At 41.7% G+C, this 18,064-nt stretch overlaps 1 protein-coding gene across 7 annotated transcripts in view; it reads left to right on the forward strand.

Annotated features, from left to right (window-relative positions):
• FAT3 (FAT atypical cadherin 3) overlaps positions 1–18,064 on the forward strand; it is a 695,104-nt gene that overhangs the window by 560,365 nt on the left and 116,675 nt on the right. For all 7 annotated transcript variants that reach the window (XM_060771117.2, XM_060771116.2, XM_060771120.2 and 4 more), the window contains one exon: positions 7,017–11,090. In XM_060771117.2, the coding sequence (XP_060627100.2) occupies positions 7,017–11,090 (4,074 nt within the window). The remainder of the gene's footprint in view (positions 1–7,016; positions 11,091–18,064) is intronic.

An 18,064-nucleotide genomic window follows, 5' to 3' on the forward strand; every position in this document is an offset into this window, starting at 1 on the left:
ACTAGTACAGCACAGGATACATAGCCACATGACCTAGGAGGTGTCTATGGACAGCACTGGCTCTTCAACTTAGAAGTAGAGATGAGCACCACCACCACCACCAGCCCCCCCCCCCCCCCTCAGAGTCGGAGTTACTAGACTTAATGTCAAGGGGAAACCTTTATCTTCAGATTTATTACTTCTACTATTATTATTAACTATATTATTTTATAGAGTCCTGAAATACTCCTCTCAAAACTTGTTTGCAAAAACCTTAATGTCAAGGGGAAACCTTCACCTTTACCTTTAGTGGTTGCCCCACCATGCATTACCCTAATTTCCCTGTATTAATGATTCTGTTGAGATACCAGAGCAGTTAGATCCAGGACTTAACGTCCATACCTTTGGTTCTGATAAACTAAAGCACTCATTAAAAAAGGAGTTTCTCAGAGGAAAAATGCTATAGAAATCAGATTATTTTTTTAAAAAAAGATCTGCAAAGTAAGAGAGAAACTGTACAAGTTTCAGTGTCAGGAGGAAATGCAAAGTGTGGAAACCCAACACGAAACAAGAGTAAGAAAGGTCCATCTGAACATGAGGAAGAACTTCCTGACTGTGAGAGCCGTTCAGCAGTGGAACTCTCTGCCCCAGAGTGTGGTGGAGGGTCCTTCTTTGGAAGCTTTTAAACAGAGGCTGGATGGCCATCTGTCAGGGGTGCTTTGAATACAATATTCCTGCTTCTTGGCAGGGGGTTGGACTGGATGGCCCATGAGGTCTCTTCCAACTCTTTGATTCTAAGAAGAAAAACAGATAGCATTTTTAAAAAAAATCCACAAGAGTGAAAGTGAACTACAGATAGAGTACCCCTCTGACTGTTGGAGAAATTATCTGTGGGGAGAAGAATGTAGGGGAAAAGAAGAAGCCTTCACACTTGACTACTTCCCTTTGTAGCCCATCACCACTGCGAATCTAGCCCCTTCTATCCTGGCTTTGCAGCTAAAATGTGAATCTGCCACTGGCCGGTTAATGCAACTTTGCATTGAAAGGACACAGTGAAGCCGTGGCATAATTCAGCGTCAGGGAAAAATGACTACAGCAATAAAGAAGGTGGGATGGATGGAACAATGGCCAGGAAAAAGGGACAGTGTGAGGCTTCTGTCCACAGCAATTGCACAAAAGCTTGAAATCCTTTAATGAGATGTTATCTCCCCATGACTGTAACTGTTTTGTTTTTCATCCTCATCTCTGCCTTCAGTTGGAAGCTCTGAGCCTCAGTTTCAAATAAAGCTCAAAATTCCCACTGTTTCATTATCCACCCATGCTTCTGGATGTGACATAATACAGCTTTCTGAGGCTGTTGTTCCTCTGATCCATGAAAAAAATGTGCATTGAGGATGTTAATTCTGACTGATGAGTTCAGCTTATATGCATGCTCCCTTGCTTCCCAGGGGATTCAGCTAACAGGAGTGCATCAGCTGAATAATGGAAACCAATAATCTCACTCTATCTTGGAGGGAACACCCGTCTTTGAGAAGCACATGAATTTATAGACCAACTCATAGCTGTCTCATCTGAGAAATACCAGGGGTGGCATGACTGTTGGTATATTAGGCACTCTTAATTTTCCTTATGTGCATGCAGTCATTCTGGCCACATGACCTTGGAGGTGTCTATGGACAACGCCGGCTCTTTGGCTTAGAAATGGAGATGAGCAGCAACCGCCAGAGTCAAATACAATTGGACTTAATGTCAGGGGAAAACCTTTACCTTTACTTATGGTAGTACTATTGTGGCATTGCTTAAAATCCATATTAAATTCCTAGTTACATAAGAAGAGTTCCACAAAAGTAACTATTGCACATGTATTTGTACATTCTTGGGCAGTGCCTAATTATTTTTCTGTGCCTTAAACCGCTGAGCTGCTGAACTTGCTTTCCAAAAGGTCGCAGGTTCGAATCGAGGGAGCGGGGGAGCTCCCATTGTTAGCCCAGCTCCTGCCAATCTAGCAGTTCGAAAACATGCAAATATGAGTAGATAAATAGATACCACTCCAGTGGGAAGGTAACGGTGCTCCATGGAGTCATGTTGGCCACATGACCTTGAAGGTGTCTATGGACGGCTTAGAAATGGAGATGAGCACCAACCTCCAGTCGGATACGACTGGACTTAATGTCAGGGGAAAACTTTACCTTTACCTTTTTAGTGATATCTATATATATAAATTTGTTAGGGGCATCCAACGAGGAAACAAAACTCAAAAACCCCCCAACGAAACTGTACCAAAATTGCCATGCCCATAACACAACCCACAAGGTACAAACATATCTACTCAAAATGAAAAACAACACAACAACACACTCACAAAACGGCAAAACAACAAAACTCAAAAAACCCCAACGAAACTTAACCAAAATTGCCATGCCCATAACACAACGCACAAGGTACAAACATATCTACTCAAAATGAAAAACAACACAACAACACACTCACAAAACGGCAAAACAACAAAACTCAAAAAAAACCAACGAAACTTAACCAAAATTGCCATGCCCATAACACAACCCACAAGGTACAAACATATCTACTCAAAATGAAAAACAACACAACAACACACTCACAAAACGGCAAATCAACAAAACTCACAAACCCCCCAACGAAACTTAACCAAAATTCCCATGCCCATAACACAACCCATAAGGTACAAACATATCTACTCAAAATGAAAAACAACACAACAACACACTCACAAAACGGCAAAACAACTGAGCATGCGCATTGGTGCCCAGCCGCAAGTTCCCTGGCGCGCGCACACAGTTCCCTCTGCGGAAGCCATGCCCACTCCAAGCCCCGCCGCGCCGCTTCCTGCACACACACCCCCCCGCCGCACGCACACACACAACCCCACGCTCCATCACTCCCCCTGCCGCACACACACACGCAACCCCACGCTCCATCACTCCCCCCACCGCCACACACACACGCGCAACCCCACTCCCCCCCGCTGCCGCACACACACACGCAACCCCACGCTCCATCACTCCCCCCGCTGCCGCACACACACACACAACCTCACGCTCCATCACTCGCCTGCCCCAATCTTACCTCCTTTTACTTCACGCCACCTCCAAACCCCACCGCACCCCTTCCCGCCCTGTCAAAATCCAGGAAAGACAGGAAGGAAGGAAAGAAGGAAGAAAGAGAAAGGGAGATAAAGAAAAGGGGGAAGGAAGGAAAGTTAGAGAAAGAAGGAAGAAGAAAATGAAAGAAAAGGAAAGATGGAAGGAAAGAAAAGAGAGACAGCAGAAGAGAAAGAAAAAGGGGGAAGGAAGGAAAGAGGTAGAGAAGGAAGAAATGAGAGACAGAGGGAGGGAAAGAAAAAGGGGGAAGGAAGGAAGGAGAGAAGGAAAGAAAAAAGGGAATGAAAGAAGGAAAGAGGGAGTGAAGGAAGGGGGAAGATGTAGAGAAAGAGGGAGGGAAGGAAAGAAGGAAAGAGAGAAGGAAGGAAAGAGGCCAGAAGAGAAAGAAAAAGGGGGAAGGAAGGAAGGAGAGAAGGAAAGAAAAAAGGAAATGAAGGAAGGAAAGAGGGAGTGAAGGAAGGGGGAAGATGTAGAGAAAGAGGGAGGGAAGGAAAGAAGGAAAGAGAGAAGGAAGGAAAGAGGCCAGAAGAGAAAGAAAAAGGGGGAAGGAAGGAGATAGAGAAGGAAGAGGAGAAGGAAAGATGGGAGGGAAGGAAGGAAGGAGGGAAAGAAGGAGAGAAAGAGGGAAGGTTGGTCACAGCAATGCGTGGCGGGTAAAGGTTGTTATTTCTATGATTATTATGATGCTATTATTCCTATGAGACCCTTTTAGGGGGAATGGGAGAGGTGTCAGGTCCCGGAGGCAATGCATTGCATTATTGTTATTGTTATTGTTATGATGGTGGTGAAATAAAAGGAAATAAAAAGCGAAAGAAGGAAGCAAACAGGGAGGGAAGAAAGGCAAAGGAAGAAAGGGGGAGGGAATGAAGGAAAGAGAGAAGGATGAAACCAAGTAGTGAAAGAAGGAAAGAAAGAAAGAGGTAGAGAAGGAAGAAAGGAGAGAAAGGGGGAAGGAATAGGTAGGTACCTCTCTTTCATAATAGTCCAGATATCTACCTCAACTTTGATAAGTTTTACTATAGGCCACAGCAACGCGTGGCAGGGCACAGCTAGTATATATATATATATATATATATATATATATATATACACACACACACACACACACACACACAACATTTGTACCCCGCCCTTCTCACCCCCAAGGGGGAACTCTCAGCAGGAATCATTCGGTGCCATCACAGTCATAAAAACATTCAACAAGATATTAAATAAACAATTGTTAAAACACGCCAATTAAAATCCAAGTCCAGGTCAATTCATTGTTGCTTCGAGTTGCTTACATCTTCTTCTCACTTGCTACTATTCAATGGTCAAATGCTTGATCCTACAACCAAGTCTTGAGTTTCCTTCTAAAGGACAGGAAGGAGGTGGCCAGTCTGATGTCCCTGGGGAGAGAATTCCACAAATGGAGGGCCACAGCTGAGAAGGCCCTATCCCTCATCCCCACCAATTGCGTTTGCAATGGAGGTGGGATCGAGAGCAGGTCCTCTCCATACGATCTTAAACTTGGTGGTGGTTCATAACAGGAGATATGTTCCGACAGGTAGTTTACACACATTTTCCCTCAAAACTACCCTTAAATTTGAACAATATTGGAAAATATAATACAAAAACATTGCAACCTCCTCCAGTGTAGAGGACATTTTTCCAAATGCTTCATGCTTCTGTGTGCATGGCAGGGGTTGGACTAGATGGCACATGTGGTATCTTCCAGCTCTATTATTCTATGATTCTATGAGATAAGAAATAAGCACAAAAAAACCCCCAAACTCCTACATTCCCTCTCTGTTTTAAGAGATAAGGGAATAGTGTTATAAATGTTAGCTCTCTGTTGAGCTAACCTTTTACAGTATGTATTATTCACCTTGTCCAGAGTAGCAATCCTGGGTGTTGAATGGACAGCATCATTGCAGAATATGGGATAGTTTCAGCTCCACATTAGGCAAGGGGACAGAGAAAAATGGAACCAGGGTTTGCTGTTTGCATCAGCTGTGCTGTATTTTTTGTGATTTTAAATTCTATCCTTATTGTGAGTCTTTGACAAAAGACTCCCTTGATCTTAACTCATTATTATGGCCTGCATCTATCTTAAGCACCCCATCTTAGGCCTAAGCAGTCCCTAGGCAGTCTCTATTCGGTGCACATTTACGTCTTCACTAAATAATGATTCATCTTCATTTCTCCCCATCCGCTGAGATCAATAAACAAGCCATGCTGCCATGAATTTCTTTTATCTCTATCAGGAGCTATTATAATTCCTTTTGGGTTTCTTTTTTGTTTAATACCGCTCTCCTCATTTCATTCACTCCTGTTGATGCATTTAATCAGTATTCTCAAATTGCTTAAAGTCCTCCTTATTTCGGACCATAGATCTTTGTTCATGCATCGAACAATTGATTTGTTAGCCTTTTATTGCTGTTTTGTGCCTCCTGCCTGTTCACTCCTAAACCTGTTCACACTGAGGTTCAGTGGCTTGCAGTCTTTCATTGCAGATTCGTAGAAAATCAAAGCCCTTTCAATTCAGTCCTGTGCATATCTATTTTGGGAAAAATCCCAGAGTTCAATGAGACTTACTCCAATATTTTAGATAAGATGGCAAATCTGAACACAATTAGTTGGGATTAAGTCTCATTAAGCACAATGGATTATACTTCTGAATCGCATCCATCTGTGAGATGGGCAACCCTTACAAGGAACTTCTCTAAGTATGTGATACAGTCACATGTAAGCTAGGAAGTAACTATGGAGAAGTAGAATTTTCTTGGTGTGGTCACTCATTTAATTTGTGGGAAACTAGCTTCTGTGAGAATGCTATCCAAGCATAAGACTCAAGACTTGTTCGTTTTTACTCATACAAGGGTTGAATAAAAAGTAATGCCTCCACCTTTGTAACTACTCAACAGATGGCAGTACTGGTATGCGGCAGGTACTGGCTTGTTCAGTAGACCCTCCTCTACAGTTCCATTTTGGCAGGAAGCCTTAGCATTGAACAGTTGTGTTGTTAAAGTGAGAAATATGGAACCCTGTGCAGACGGTCGGTCAATGCAACTTAAACAACGTGCAGTCATTGAATTCTTGACAGCAGAAGGTGTCACCTCAACATCTTTAAACTTACTCGCCTAAAGATGCACAGTACTCACATCAACACAATCACCATAAACAGCTTGCATTCTCTGATGAATCTCCTTTGGGGTGACACCTTCTGCTGTTAGGAATTCAATGACTGCACGTTACTTAAGTCACATTGACCGACCTTCTGCACAGGGTTCCATACTTTGCACCTTATCAACACAACTGTTCAATGCTAAGGCTTCCAGCCAAAATGGGACTGTAGAGGCGAGTCTAATAATAAATAATAATAATAACACTTTATTTGTACCCCGCTACCATCTCCCCAAGGGACTCGGTGCGGCTTACATGAGGCCGAGCCCAAACACAACAATACAAATAATAATAACAACAGTACAAGCAATTAAAAAACACATAGACAATAAGATACACAACATTATCAATAAAACAACACATAATTAAAAACAGTGGGAAGGCCAAATGTAGAGTTAAAATTGGAAATAATGCTGGGACATGAACGGAAGGTGATACTGGTGTTTGTGGAAGGGCATACGAGCAGACTTAAAGAAATGTAAAGTGCTTTGGAGGACCAAGTGCTATAGGTCTACTGAACAAGAGTCTACTGAACAAGCCAGTATCTGCTGCATACCAGTACTGCCATCTGGTGAGGAGTTACGAAGATGGAGGCATTACTTTTCATTCAACCCTCGTAGAATACAGATTTGCATGTGATGCAACATCAGCAAATGTTCTGAACTTGCATATTACTCTCTGACTTTACATGTTGACAAACTGCTTTTGACATCTATCCCTATTCTGTTATTTCAGGAAATACTGGGAACACCTTCAAGATCGAACCAGTCTTAGGCATCATCACTGTTTTGAAGGAACCAGACCTAACCGCTATGAGCCAGTTTGTTCTATCAGTCAAAGTGTCTGATCAGGGATCTCCACCGCTTTCAGCCACAGCCATTGTCCGCATATCTGTCACAATGTCAGACAACTCTCACCCCAAATTCACGCACAAGGAATGGCAAGCGGAGGTGAATGAAAATGTTGACTTTGGAACCTCAGTTATCTTGGTTTCAGCAATCAGCCAGTCCACGCTAGTTTATGAGGTCACAGAAGGCAACACTGATGGAGCATTTGCTATAAACCCCTACTCAGGAGTCATCACAAGTCAAAAGCCTCTTGATTACGAACTCATGTCCTCTTACCAGCTCACTGTGCAAGCTACAAACATGGCAGGGATGGCCTCAAATGCTACAGTGAACATCCAGATTGTTGACGAAAATGACAACCCTCCCGTCTTCCTCTTCTTAAAGTATTCAGGCAGGATCAGTGAGGCTGCACCTGTAAACAGCATTGTCCGGAGCTTAGAAAACAACCCATTAGTGATACGAGCCATAGATGCAGACAGCAATCAAAATGCATTGCTTGTCTACCAGATTGTTGAATCCACTGCTAAAAGGTATTTTACGGTAGACTCCAGTACAGGTGCCATTAGAACTATTGCTGATTTAGACCATGAAACCATTGCACACTTCCATTTTCATGTCCATGTTCGAGACAGTGGTAATCCACAGCTTACTGCAGAGAATCCAGTTGAAGTTACTATCGATGTAACAGATGTCAATGACAATCCTCCAGTGTTCAGCCAGGCCATGTTTGAGACTGTCTTGCTTCTGCCAAGTTATGTTGGAGTGGAGGTTCTTAAAGTCAGGGCTGCGGACCCAGATTCAGAAGTCCCTACTGAGATGACATACAGCCTTATTGAAGGAAACACAGAGTATTTTCTCATTGATCCTTTTTCAGGGATAGTGACGATAAAAAACAACAGCCTTTCCAAAGACCATTATATGCTTATAGCAAAAGTATCTGATGGGAAATTCTACAGCACTGCTGTTGTGACCATAATGGTCAAGGAAGCCATGGACAGTGGCCTCCACTTCACTCAAAGCCTTTATTCTACATCCATCTCTGAAAACAGCACCAATATCACAAAAGTAGCCGTGGTCAATGCAGTTGGAAACCGTCTTAATGAGCCCTTGAAGTATAGCATATTGAACCCTGGGAACAAATTCAAGATCAAATCCACCTTGGGTGTCATTGAAACTACTGGCATCCCATTTGACAGAGAAGAGCAGGAATTATATGAGTTAGTGGTCGAGGCAAGCCGGGAACAGGATCATCTTCGGGTCGCTAGGGTGGTGGTCAGAGTTCACATTGAAGATATCAACGACAATTCTCCAGTGTTTGTTGGACTCCCATACTACGCTGCTGTACAAGTTGAGGCCGATCCTGGTGCCCTGATATACCGTGTGACCGCCATTGATAAAGATAAGGGTGCGAATGGCGACGTTGCTTACCTGCTGAAGGAGGACTACGGGCACTTTGAAATTGACAGGCAGACTGGGAGTGTCACACTAAAGGCAGCCTTTAATTCTGACTTATCAAACATAGAGTATTTAATTATTGTCATCGCTAAAGACGGAGGCAATCCATCACTGTCAGCATCTGTAGAATTGCCTATTACAATTGTTAACAAAGCGATGCCGGTTTTCGACAAGCCTTTCTATACCGCCTCTGTAAATGAAGACATAGAAATGCACACCCCAATCCTGAGCATCAACGCTACCAGCCCGGAGGGTCAAGGTATCATTTACATAATTGTAGACGGAGATCCCTATAATCAGTTCAACATTGATTTTGACACTGGAGTTCTCAGTGTAATCAGTCCATTAGACTATGAAGTAAACCCCATTTTCAAGCTGACAGTGAGAGCCAGTGATGCGCTCACTGGTGCCCGAGCTGAAGTCACCGTGGACTTAATTATCAATGACATGAACGACAATGCTCCAGTTTTTGAACATTTTGCCTACAATGCCACCTTGTCTGAAGGATCTTTGATTGGAACTCCTGTCTTGCAGGTTGTTGCTACTGATGCAGATTCCGAGAATAACAAAATTATCCAATATCAGATAGTCCAGGATGCTTTCAACAGCACAGATTATTTCCACATTGATGGCAGCAGTGGTCTGATTCTAACAGCCCGTTTGTTGGACCATGAGCTGATGCAGCAATGCATTTTAAAAGTGAGGGCAACTGATAATGGATTCCCGCCATTGAGCAGTGAAGTTCTAGTTAGCATATTTGTTACAGACATGAACGACAACCCGCCCATTTTTAACCAGCTCATATACGAATCGTACGTCAGTGAGCTTGCTCCTCGAGGCCATTTTGTGACTTGTGTTCAAGCCTCCGATGCAGACAGCTCTGATTTTGACCGACTGGAATACAGTATACTGTCTGGAAATGATCGTACGAGTTTCGTGATGGATAGCAAGAGTGGTGTTATCACTCTTTCAAACCATCGAAAGCAGAGAATGGAATCAATGTACAGCCTGAATGTGTCTGTCTCTGATGGTTTGTTCACAAGCACGGCCCAGGTCCATATTCGGATTCTTGGAGCGAATTTGTTTAGCCCAGTGTTTTCACAGAGTATCTATGTCGCAGAGGTTAGAGAAAATTCTCTCCCAGGAACCAAAGTGATACATGTAAAAGCAACAGATGGTGATGCTGGCATATATGGACAAATAAGCTACTCAATCATAAATGACTTTGCCAAGGACCGTTTTTTAATTGATAACAATGGGCAGATCATCACGACTGAGAAACTCGATCGAGAGATCCCTTTAGAAGGTGACATCACCATATTTTTGAGAGCTCTTGATGGAGGAGGCAGGACCACATTCTGCACAGTGAGAGTCATTGTGGTGGATGAGAATGACAACGCTCCCCAGTTCATGACAGTAGAGTACAGGGCAAGTGTCAAAGCAGATGTTGGGAAAGGTCATTTAGTCACTCAAGTCCAAGCGGTGGATCCAGATGATGGCGCAAATGCAAGGATTGCCTATTCGCTATACAGCGAGGCTTCCGTTTCTGTTGCAGATCTCCTGGAAATTGACCCCGACAATGGATGGATGGTAACGAAGGGTAATTTTAACCAACTTAAAAACACAGTGCTTTCTTTCTTTGTCAAAGCAGTTGATGGTGGCATTCCTGTAAAGCACTCTCTTATCCCTGTGTACATTCATGTTTTACCTCCAGAAACCATTTTGCCTTCATTTTCTCAACCCCAATATTCCTTTACAATGTCAGAAGATATGGTTATTGGTAGCACTATTGATGCGCTGCATGTTTTGCCTAATCAGGGAGCCACTTACAGCACGGTAAATGGCGATCTGTCAGAAAACAACAAGGATGGAGTTTTTATTATAGAACGGGATACTGGCCTCATAAAACTTGATAAGAGGCTTGACCATGAGACAAACTCTGCCTTTCACTTTAAAGTTGCTGCAACCATACAACTAGATAAGGTGGATGTTGTGCTAACAGTGGACGTGGACATTAAAGTTCTGGACATTAATGACAACAAACCAGTATTTGAATCAGCCAGCTATGAAGCCATCATAATGGAAGGAATGCCAATAGGAACAAAACTTGTTCAGGTTAAAGCAACTGACGCAGACTGGGGGGCAAATGGTCAAGTCACCTACTCAATCTTGGCAGAAGGAGAGGCTGATAGAATCACAGAAGTGTTCACCATTGACAGCAACAGTGGCTGGATCAGCACCTTGAAAGACTTGGATCATGAAAGGAACCCCACTTTCTCCTTCACAGTGGTGTCTTCTGACCTGGGAGAAACCTTGTCCCTTTCATCGACCACATTGATCTCTGTCACAGTGACAGACATTAATGACAATGCCCCAGTGTTTGAACATGACATGTACAGGGGTACTGTGAAAGAGAGCGACTCGCCTGGTGAAGTTGTGGCCGTCCTCAGCACGTGGGATGAGGATACATCTGACATCAACCGCCAAGTTAGCTATCACATTACAGGTAAGGTGTTTTTCATTGCTCAAAATGAAAAGATGAGCCAAACTCAATAGTAGGGTGCTTACTTTGCATGCTGAAGATCCCATGTCCATGTTCAATGCTTGGCTTTTCCAATTGTAAAGTATGTTGGAGGGCAAACCTAGGGAAGAATTAGAGTTGGTGGAGACCCTGGAGATCTATTAGGGCTGTCCAACCACGAAAAACATTGTTTCTAAACTCGATTCGTTTTTAGGGGGTTTTTGCGTTTCGTTATTTAAAAGAATTCCGAAATTTTTCTTTTAAAAAGTTCGATATTTACGAAATTTCGGAAATTACGAAACAATTTCGAAACAATAACGAATCAATTCGTTAATGGCGGACGCAATTGCCCAATACGCTAAAAAACCCTCCAAATGGGACAGGGGGAACTTCTGAAGCTTCCCTCTCCCTCTGTTGTTGACTGTTGGTGTGATAATTTTTTTTTATCACTGATAAAACAAACAACAACTATACAACTTGCACCAGACATACGGAAATAATAACGAAATAAAAACGAAACAATTTCGAAACAATTACGAAACAATTTCGAAACAATTACGAAACGAATTGGAAAAATTCATTTCGTTTTTTAGTTGCTCCTGAATGGCTCAATATCGCTTCGTTATCAAAAAAAATAACGAATTAATAACGAATTACGAAATTAACGAACAAAACCGCCCAGCCCTAAGATCTATTGCCAGTCAGAATTGACAGAGTCAAGGGAAAAAAACCAGAAGCCCTGATTTAGTATAAAGCCAAAGCCTAACAAGTTTGTTTTTTGTGGGGAGGGGTATTACAAGATTGTTGAAGGCTTTCATAGCTGGAATCACTGGGTTGTTGTAGGTTTTTCGAGTTGTATGGCCATGTCTTGTGAGGATGCTTGCCGCATATGCAAGGGAAATGTCAGGAGAGAATGCTTCTAGAACATGGCCATACAACCCGAAAAACCTACAACAACCTATTACAAGATTCTTAAACTTATCTTTAATCTCAAATTAAACTACTTTTCTTCTAAGTTAAAAACAGTTCTCATCTATATCAGTTTTCAAATATCACATATTCAGTTTTTGCCTCCTATATATCTCAAAACAGCTTCCAGTCCTTTAAAAGTTGGTCGAACATCTCTCTGATCAAAATATTTATTTATTTATTTATTTATTTATTTATAGCATTTTTACCCCGCTCTTCTCAACCCCCCGGGGGGGGGGCGGCAGGGGGGGACGACGACTCCTCAGAGCGGCTAACAAAAGGCAACAATTCGATGACACAATCAATCACACAGTATAAAACCATAAATACATACAGAGTTAAAACAATAGCAATTAAATAGATTTTTTTTCCATTTCAGTCATTTCAAAAATCTTCAAAGCCAGTAGAACTTTTGTAGTGAGTGAGTTGTCCTTAAGAATGATTGGCCTTTTCAGGAGGTATCAACTCATACTAAAGGTATTATAGATAACAATGGGAGGATTCATAATGTTGGGTATCATGTGTCCCAGTGTAATGCAATTTTCTGGTCATTTTAAATGATGGGATAAAATGCAGCTTCTGGTACTGGTAAACTGGGCCATTGGCATGAATGAAGCAGCACTTGGGTCTTTCATTGTATTTGAAACTATTGAGTTTGTATCGCAATGCAGATTTATGCTACTTCATTTTTTTCAAGATATTATCCAGTTGTTTAGTTTACTGTTGAGCACATTCTGCAAACCAAAACAGGACACAGAGAGAAAGATACATTTGTATGGGCCTTTTTAATTTACCACAGTCACACTTCATGCTATGCTGCCATGTGACAGGCTATAAAGCTGGGTATGATTGATACCCAGCATGAGAAGGATTATAGCATCCTGCATTATTAGCCAGAGTAAATGAGCAGCATTTGTTCTTAAGGATTGGAAGAGGGTGAAGATTGGTAGGGGAAAATGCTGTTTTATTTAATTAAAATTATTATTTCCATCCCTGGATGGCAAGCTCATTTAAACATCCATTTTTAAAGGCATAACTATTGGTGGAAAACTATTGATGGTCGCTATATATAAACAAACTCATGATGGTGTACATTATTTTGACCTTTTTAAAAGGTTGGAACTAAAAATTACTCTAGATAAATCAGTGTTCCTCTCCCATGTTCTAATTTTGGGCTGCCTTTCATACTTACAATTGAATGGAAACTTGGAAAAGTTACTTATTTGGTCTGCAGTTGATCTAGCAATGGCCTGTTCAGGAAGCCCATCGCCACATTATTTCTGCTCGGCTTCAAAGTTATACTAAGTTATTACTGTGGTAACTGGGAGATGCTGAAAGTTCCAGATAAGGAACTTTTCCATGATTTAATTCCAAGCTAAATGCAGCCCAAAAGCCATAAACTTTGAGTGTTTGATAATGCCAGTGGCATTAATAGTAAGAATTCAGAAATTTGTGGAACTACCCTACTTGTTACTTTGGATACATCTATACCAGTGGTTCCCAACATATATTTTTTTTGACCAAAGATCACTTGATCAGGGACCACTTTGACCAGGGACCACTCTCCAACATTAGTACCCAAAGGGTTACAAATAAGTTTTTGGTTAGCTTTAGATTCTGTTTGGTTATTTGAAATGCTGATTCAGAAAATTGCATTGGATAGACCACATCAGCTTTAGTTTCTGATACAGAACATATGCCACCCAGTAGTTGCCATCTGTTCACCAACAGGAAACCATATTTAATAACTAGTCACTCTCATGGCAACAGTGTAGTCATAGTGAGGTCATGGACCATATTTTAGTTCTTGTGATCCACTGGTGGTCCGTGGACCACAGCTTGATCTATACTGTAGAATTAATGTAGTTTGATGCCACTATATTGCCATGGCTCAATGCTAAGGAGTCATAGGAGTTGTAGATTTACAAAATCTTTGACCTTTACTTCCAAAGTTTGGTGCCTCACCAAACTACAAACTACAACTTGCAGAATCCCATAGAATACAGTTAAAGTGATGTCATGCTGCATAAATTCTCCACTGTAGATGCTCGATGAGGAGGTCCATGTCCAGTCAAGTGTTCTCATTCTTGAGCCAGGCATTGTTTCTTACAGTCACTGTGTGTTGTGATGATTATACCCCAGTGCTCCTCAGCCTCCTTGAGGTCTTTTGACCATTATAGGACTTAAAGGTCCCTTCTCATGATGTCGTTCTAGCACCACGATTTTCCTTTCACTGACATGCCAATGCCCTGTGAAATTCTGGGTTCTGTAATTTATAGAGTTCTCTGAGTGAGTACAGACCTCCCTCCCTAAACTGCAAATTTCAGAATTCCATTGGCTATTTCCAAGGTAGTTAAAATGGAAGAATAACAGCATATTCTTCCATTTGTGGCCTAAAAGGCCCCAAGCCAAATTAATTTAAGTAGGAAGGGAGTTTCAAGTGAATTCGGAAGTCCTCATTCCAATGCCATGGGAGTTTCTAAAAGTTAGCTATTGGAGAAAGTGTGGACAGACTAGGAGAGTACCCAAATGTGACAGAAAATGGATAGACGTTGCTGCCAGAACTGCATTTCATATTCATCCCAAGAATATGTTTCCAAACATGGGAGGATCATGCAGCCCCAAAGCAGAGGAAAAGTAGAAACAAGTGGCAGATGGCTTTCCAAAATGGGTAAAATGTCACTAACCCGTGGAAACATCTGCTTGTTCCCAGTTACACAAATGCAGTTTCATGCCAAGGATGAGTCACATTGTGCATTTAAATGGCAACTCATAACACTTCAGCCCTTAAGTTCCTTCTAGTGTGGTCATTGAGACAACAGCAGAATGCTACGGCTATACTGTAATCCGTGTTTATTGGTCAGAGAGAACCACATATTTCAACATCAGAGTTACATTTGATGTCATATATGACATAAATGCATGATGTGGAGATGGCATAAGTGCCTATGCTATTGTATTGGAGAACACTGGTCCACTTCTTTCCCAAACAAATCTACATGTCTGATTTTAAATGTACCTTTTAAAGAAAAAACTCTCTTCCTTTTCCCCTCTTTTCCCATATCTTTGTGTTTGTTTGTTTGTTTGCTATTGGAATGACCAAAGTAAGACTGAGAGCCATCATGACATGTTATTTGAGTGTTGGACTATGATTCCCCACTAAATCAGGGAAATGTATTATGTTATTTTGCACTGTTTATTTTATCTTGTTAGTTTATATATTTTGTTGTGATGTAATTTTTGTTGTTGTTTTGTATTTTATTTTGCTGTATTGTATTTTCAGGCATGACGTCATGTTAGCCACCCGAGTCCCCTTTGGGGAGATGGTGGCGGGGTATAAATAATGATGATGATGATGATTATCATTATTATTATTATTATTATTCCACTGTGTGATCTTAGGGAAGTCACACTCTCTCCACCTTAGAAGAAAGCAATGGCAAACTTCCTTGAGATCTTGCGAAAACAACAACTACAACCCAGCTTCCTTTAAGTTTGCCAATACTTTGGATTTTTTTTTTTGTCATGTCAGGAGCGACTTGAGAAACTGCAAGTCACTTCTGTTGTGAGAGAATTGGCCGTCTGCAAGGACGTTGCCCAGGGAACACCCGGATGATTTGATGTTTTATCATCCTTGTGGGAGGCTTCTCTCGTGTCCCCGCATGAGGAGCTGGAGCATATAGAGGGAGCTCATCCGCCTCTCCCCAGATTTGAACCTGCGACCTGTCGGTCTTTAGTCCTGTCGGCACAGGGGTTTAACCCACTGCACCACCGGGGGCTCCACACATTACTTTGGAATGCCCTGAGTATACAACAACAACATAAGACTTGGCAAAGTACTAATTAGCACTAGCCAACATAGTCACTGTTGAGACTGCTGGGAGTTGCAATACAATAGTATCTAGCACTTTGCCTGCTTGTGGCCTACTGATTCTTATTTCCAAAGCAATCAAAATATAGTGATTGGCCTTGAATCCCATTGATTCCAGTGAGATCTCCCTCCAAGTATAAGTACGCAGGGAATTAAATTGCAATGCTTGTGGTTTTTTAAAAGGAGCCCAGAGTCTTAGGGGTTTAGGCTTGAACTCTCATTGCTGCTGATGCTTTCGATTCTTAAATGGACTGTGTTGCAGTTATTGAAGCACCGTTAGGCATGGATTCGCTACAGTGGATGTTCAAAGTGCTGCCACTTTCAAGGGTGTTAATACCTTCCTCCAAGGCCATAATCCTAACCAAAAATGAAATAAAATAAATATAAAGTTTTATTCAGTTTGAAAGTTAAACGATCTGAACCCATAAACCCCTTTCTTTTTCCTTGATTACGTCTGTTGTTGTTATACTAGCCCTGTTATAATTATTGTTATCATCCTTTGTTGCTGTTGTGTGCCTTCCAATCATTTCAGATTTATTACAACCTTAAGGTGTTTACAGTGACTCTATCAAAGAATTTTCTTGGCAGGATTTGTTAGGGGAGGGGGGGATTTGAGGGCCACATAAGCGAAAGACACAAGGGCTAGTAGAGAAGGCAGGGAAGAACTCACCTTGGACATCTGAAAATCCAATGTAAAATGGATATATGCTATCGTGTCAGGCTCTATACAACAAGATTCAGCTTCAAATACCTAGTCACCTGTGAACTCAGTGACTGACCTTGTGCCCATTCACTACCAATTAGCCTGATGAATTTTAGAGGGCTGTTGATGAAGATATTTTGAGGAAAGTGAAAATAATAGATACCATTTGTTCTCCATAGGCAAAAAAATAAGTGGGAAATGTTTGGAAATTTGCACTAGCAACCATTTGAGCTTCCCTACTCTTGATGGGCCATCTTCCAAGTAGACAATTATCAAAACAGGAAGATGTTGCTGAACCAATGACAGCCAGAAATTTCAACTTAGAGATTCTTGGTTGTTTCTAAAATCAACTCATTTTCCTGGTCTACCCTGACTCTTTTAAGCCCTCTCCTCACTATCTGTTTGCCTTTGGCTTAGACACTCATCCTTCTACACCATGTGTTGGCTTCCCTCTGGCATTGTGGGAGTAACATGAGTGTTCTTCTATCTCCACTCAAAAATGTTGTGTGGACCAAAATCACAGAGAACGTTTTCAGCTGAAAAATATTTATCTTTTTCTTGGTCTGACTTAATACCCTGCAATATTTAGTTCACTTTTACATATACAGCAGGATTTCTACTTTCATGGAGGTTGGTGTCCATGAAAGTGGAAAAAAACTAAAAATGTGCTTCTTTTAACTGAGAGAAATCTTCTCTGAAAATTTCTAGGGTCTCCAATACAACTCTGTGTTCAATGCCTATTGGATGATGACCGCAGAATCACACTAGAGGTCCTAAAAATACATAGAGAAGTGTTCTCTCTAGGAATCTCAAGGTCATCCAGCCTAACTTGTGCCAGAGAGCTTGAATATTCCTAGAGAAAACATATTAACCCAATTCTCAAATCCACAAAAGTTTAAGCCTGTAAGTGTGCAGGGCTGACTGTACTGTTGATGTGGACAAGCTGCTGGGGCAAGTAAGAAGGACAACCTGCTTTCTTGATACTTGTCCTTCTTAGCTGGTTGTCCAGGGAGGAGGTGCAATTTGATCACAAATATAACACATTATTAACACATTTCTCAGGGAGGGGAAATTTTCCATTTTGTTTAAAAGAAGCAGTAGTTAGACCACTGTTGAAAAAGCCCTCCCTGGATCCCCTGGACCTTAATAACTAAAGATCAGTGTCTAACCCCCCTTTTTTAGGGAAAGGTGATTAAGAAGGTAGTTGCCCTCCAACCTCAGGCAGTCTTGGATGACACACACTTCCTTGACCCATTCAAACTAGCTTCAGAGTAGGACACGGAGTTAGGTTGACTATGGTCGCCTTAGTGAATTATCTCTGTCACAACACTGACAGGGGGGTTATGTCCCTGTTGGTGCTTCTAGACCTCTCAGTGGCTTTCAATATCTTTGACCATGATATCCTTATGAAACACC

The sequence above is a fragment of the Anolis sagrei genome, chromosome 3 (assembly GCF_037176765.1).
Source record: "Anolis sagrei isolate rAnoSag1 chromosome 3, rAnoSag1.mat, whole genome shotgun sequence".
Classification (NCBI taxonomy): Eukaryota; Metazoa; Chordata; class Lepidosauria; order Squamata; family Dactyloidae; genus Anolis; species Anolis sagrei.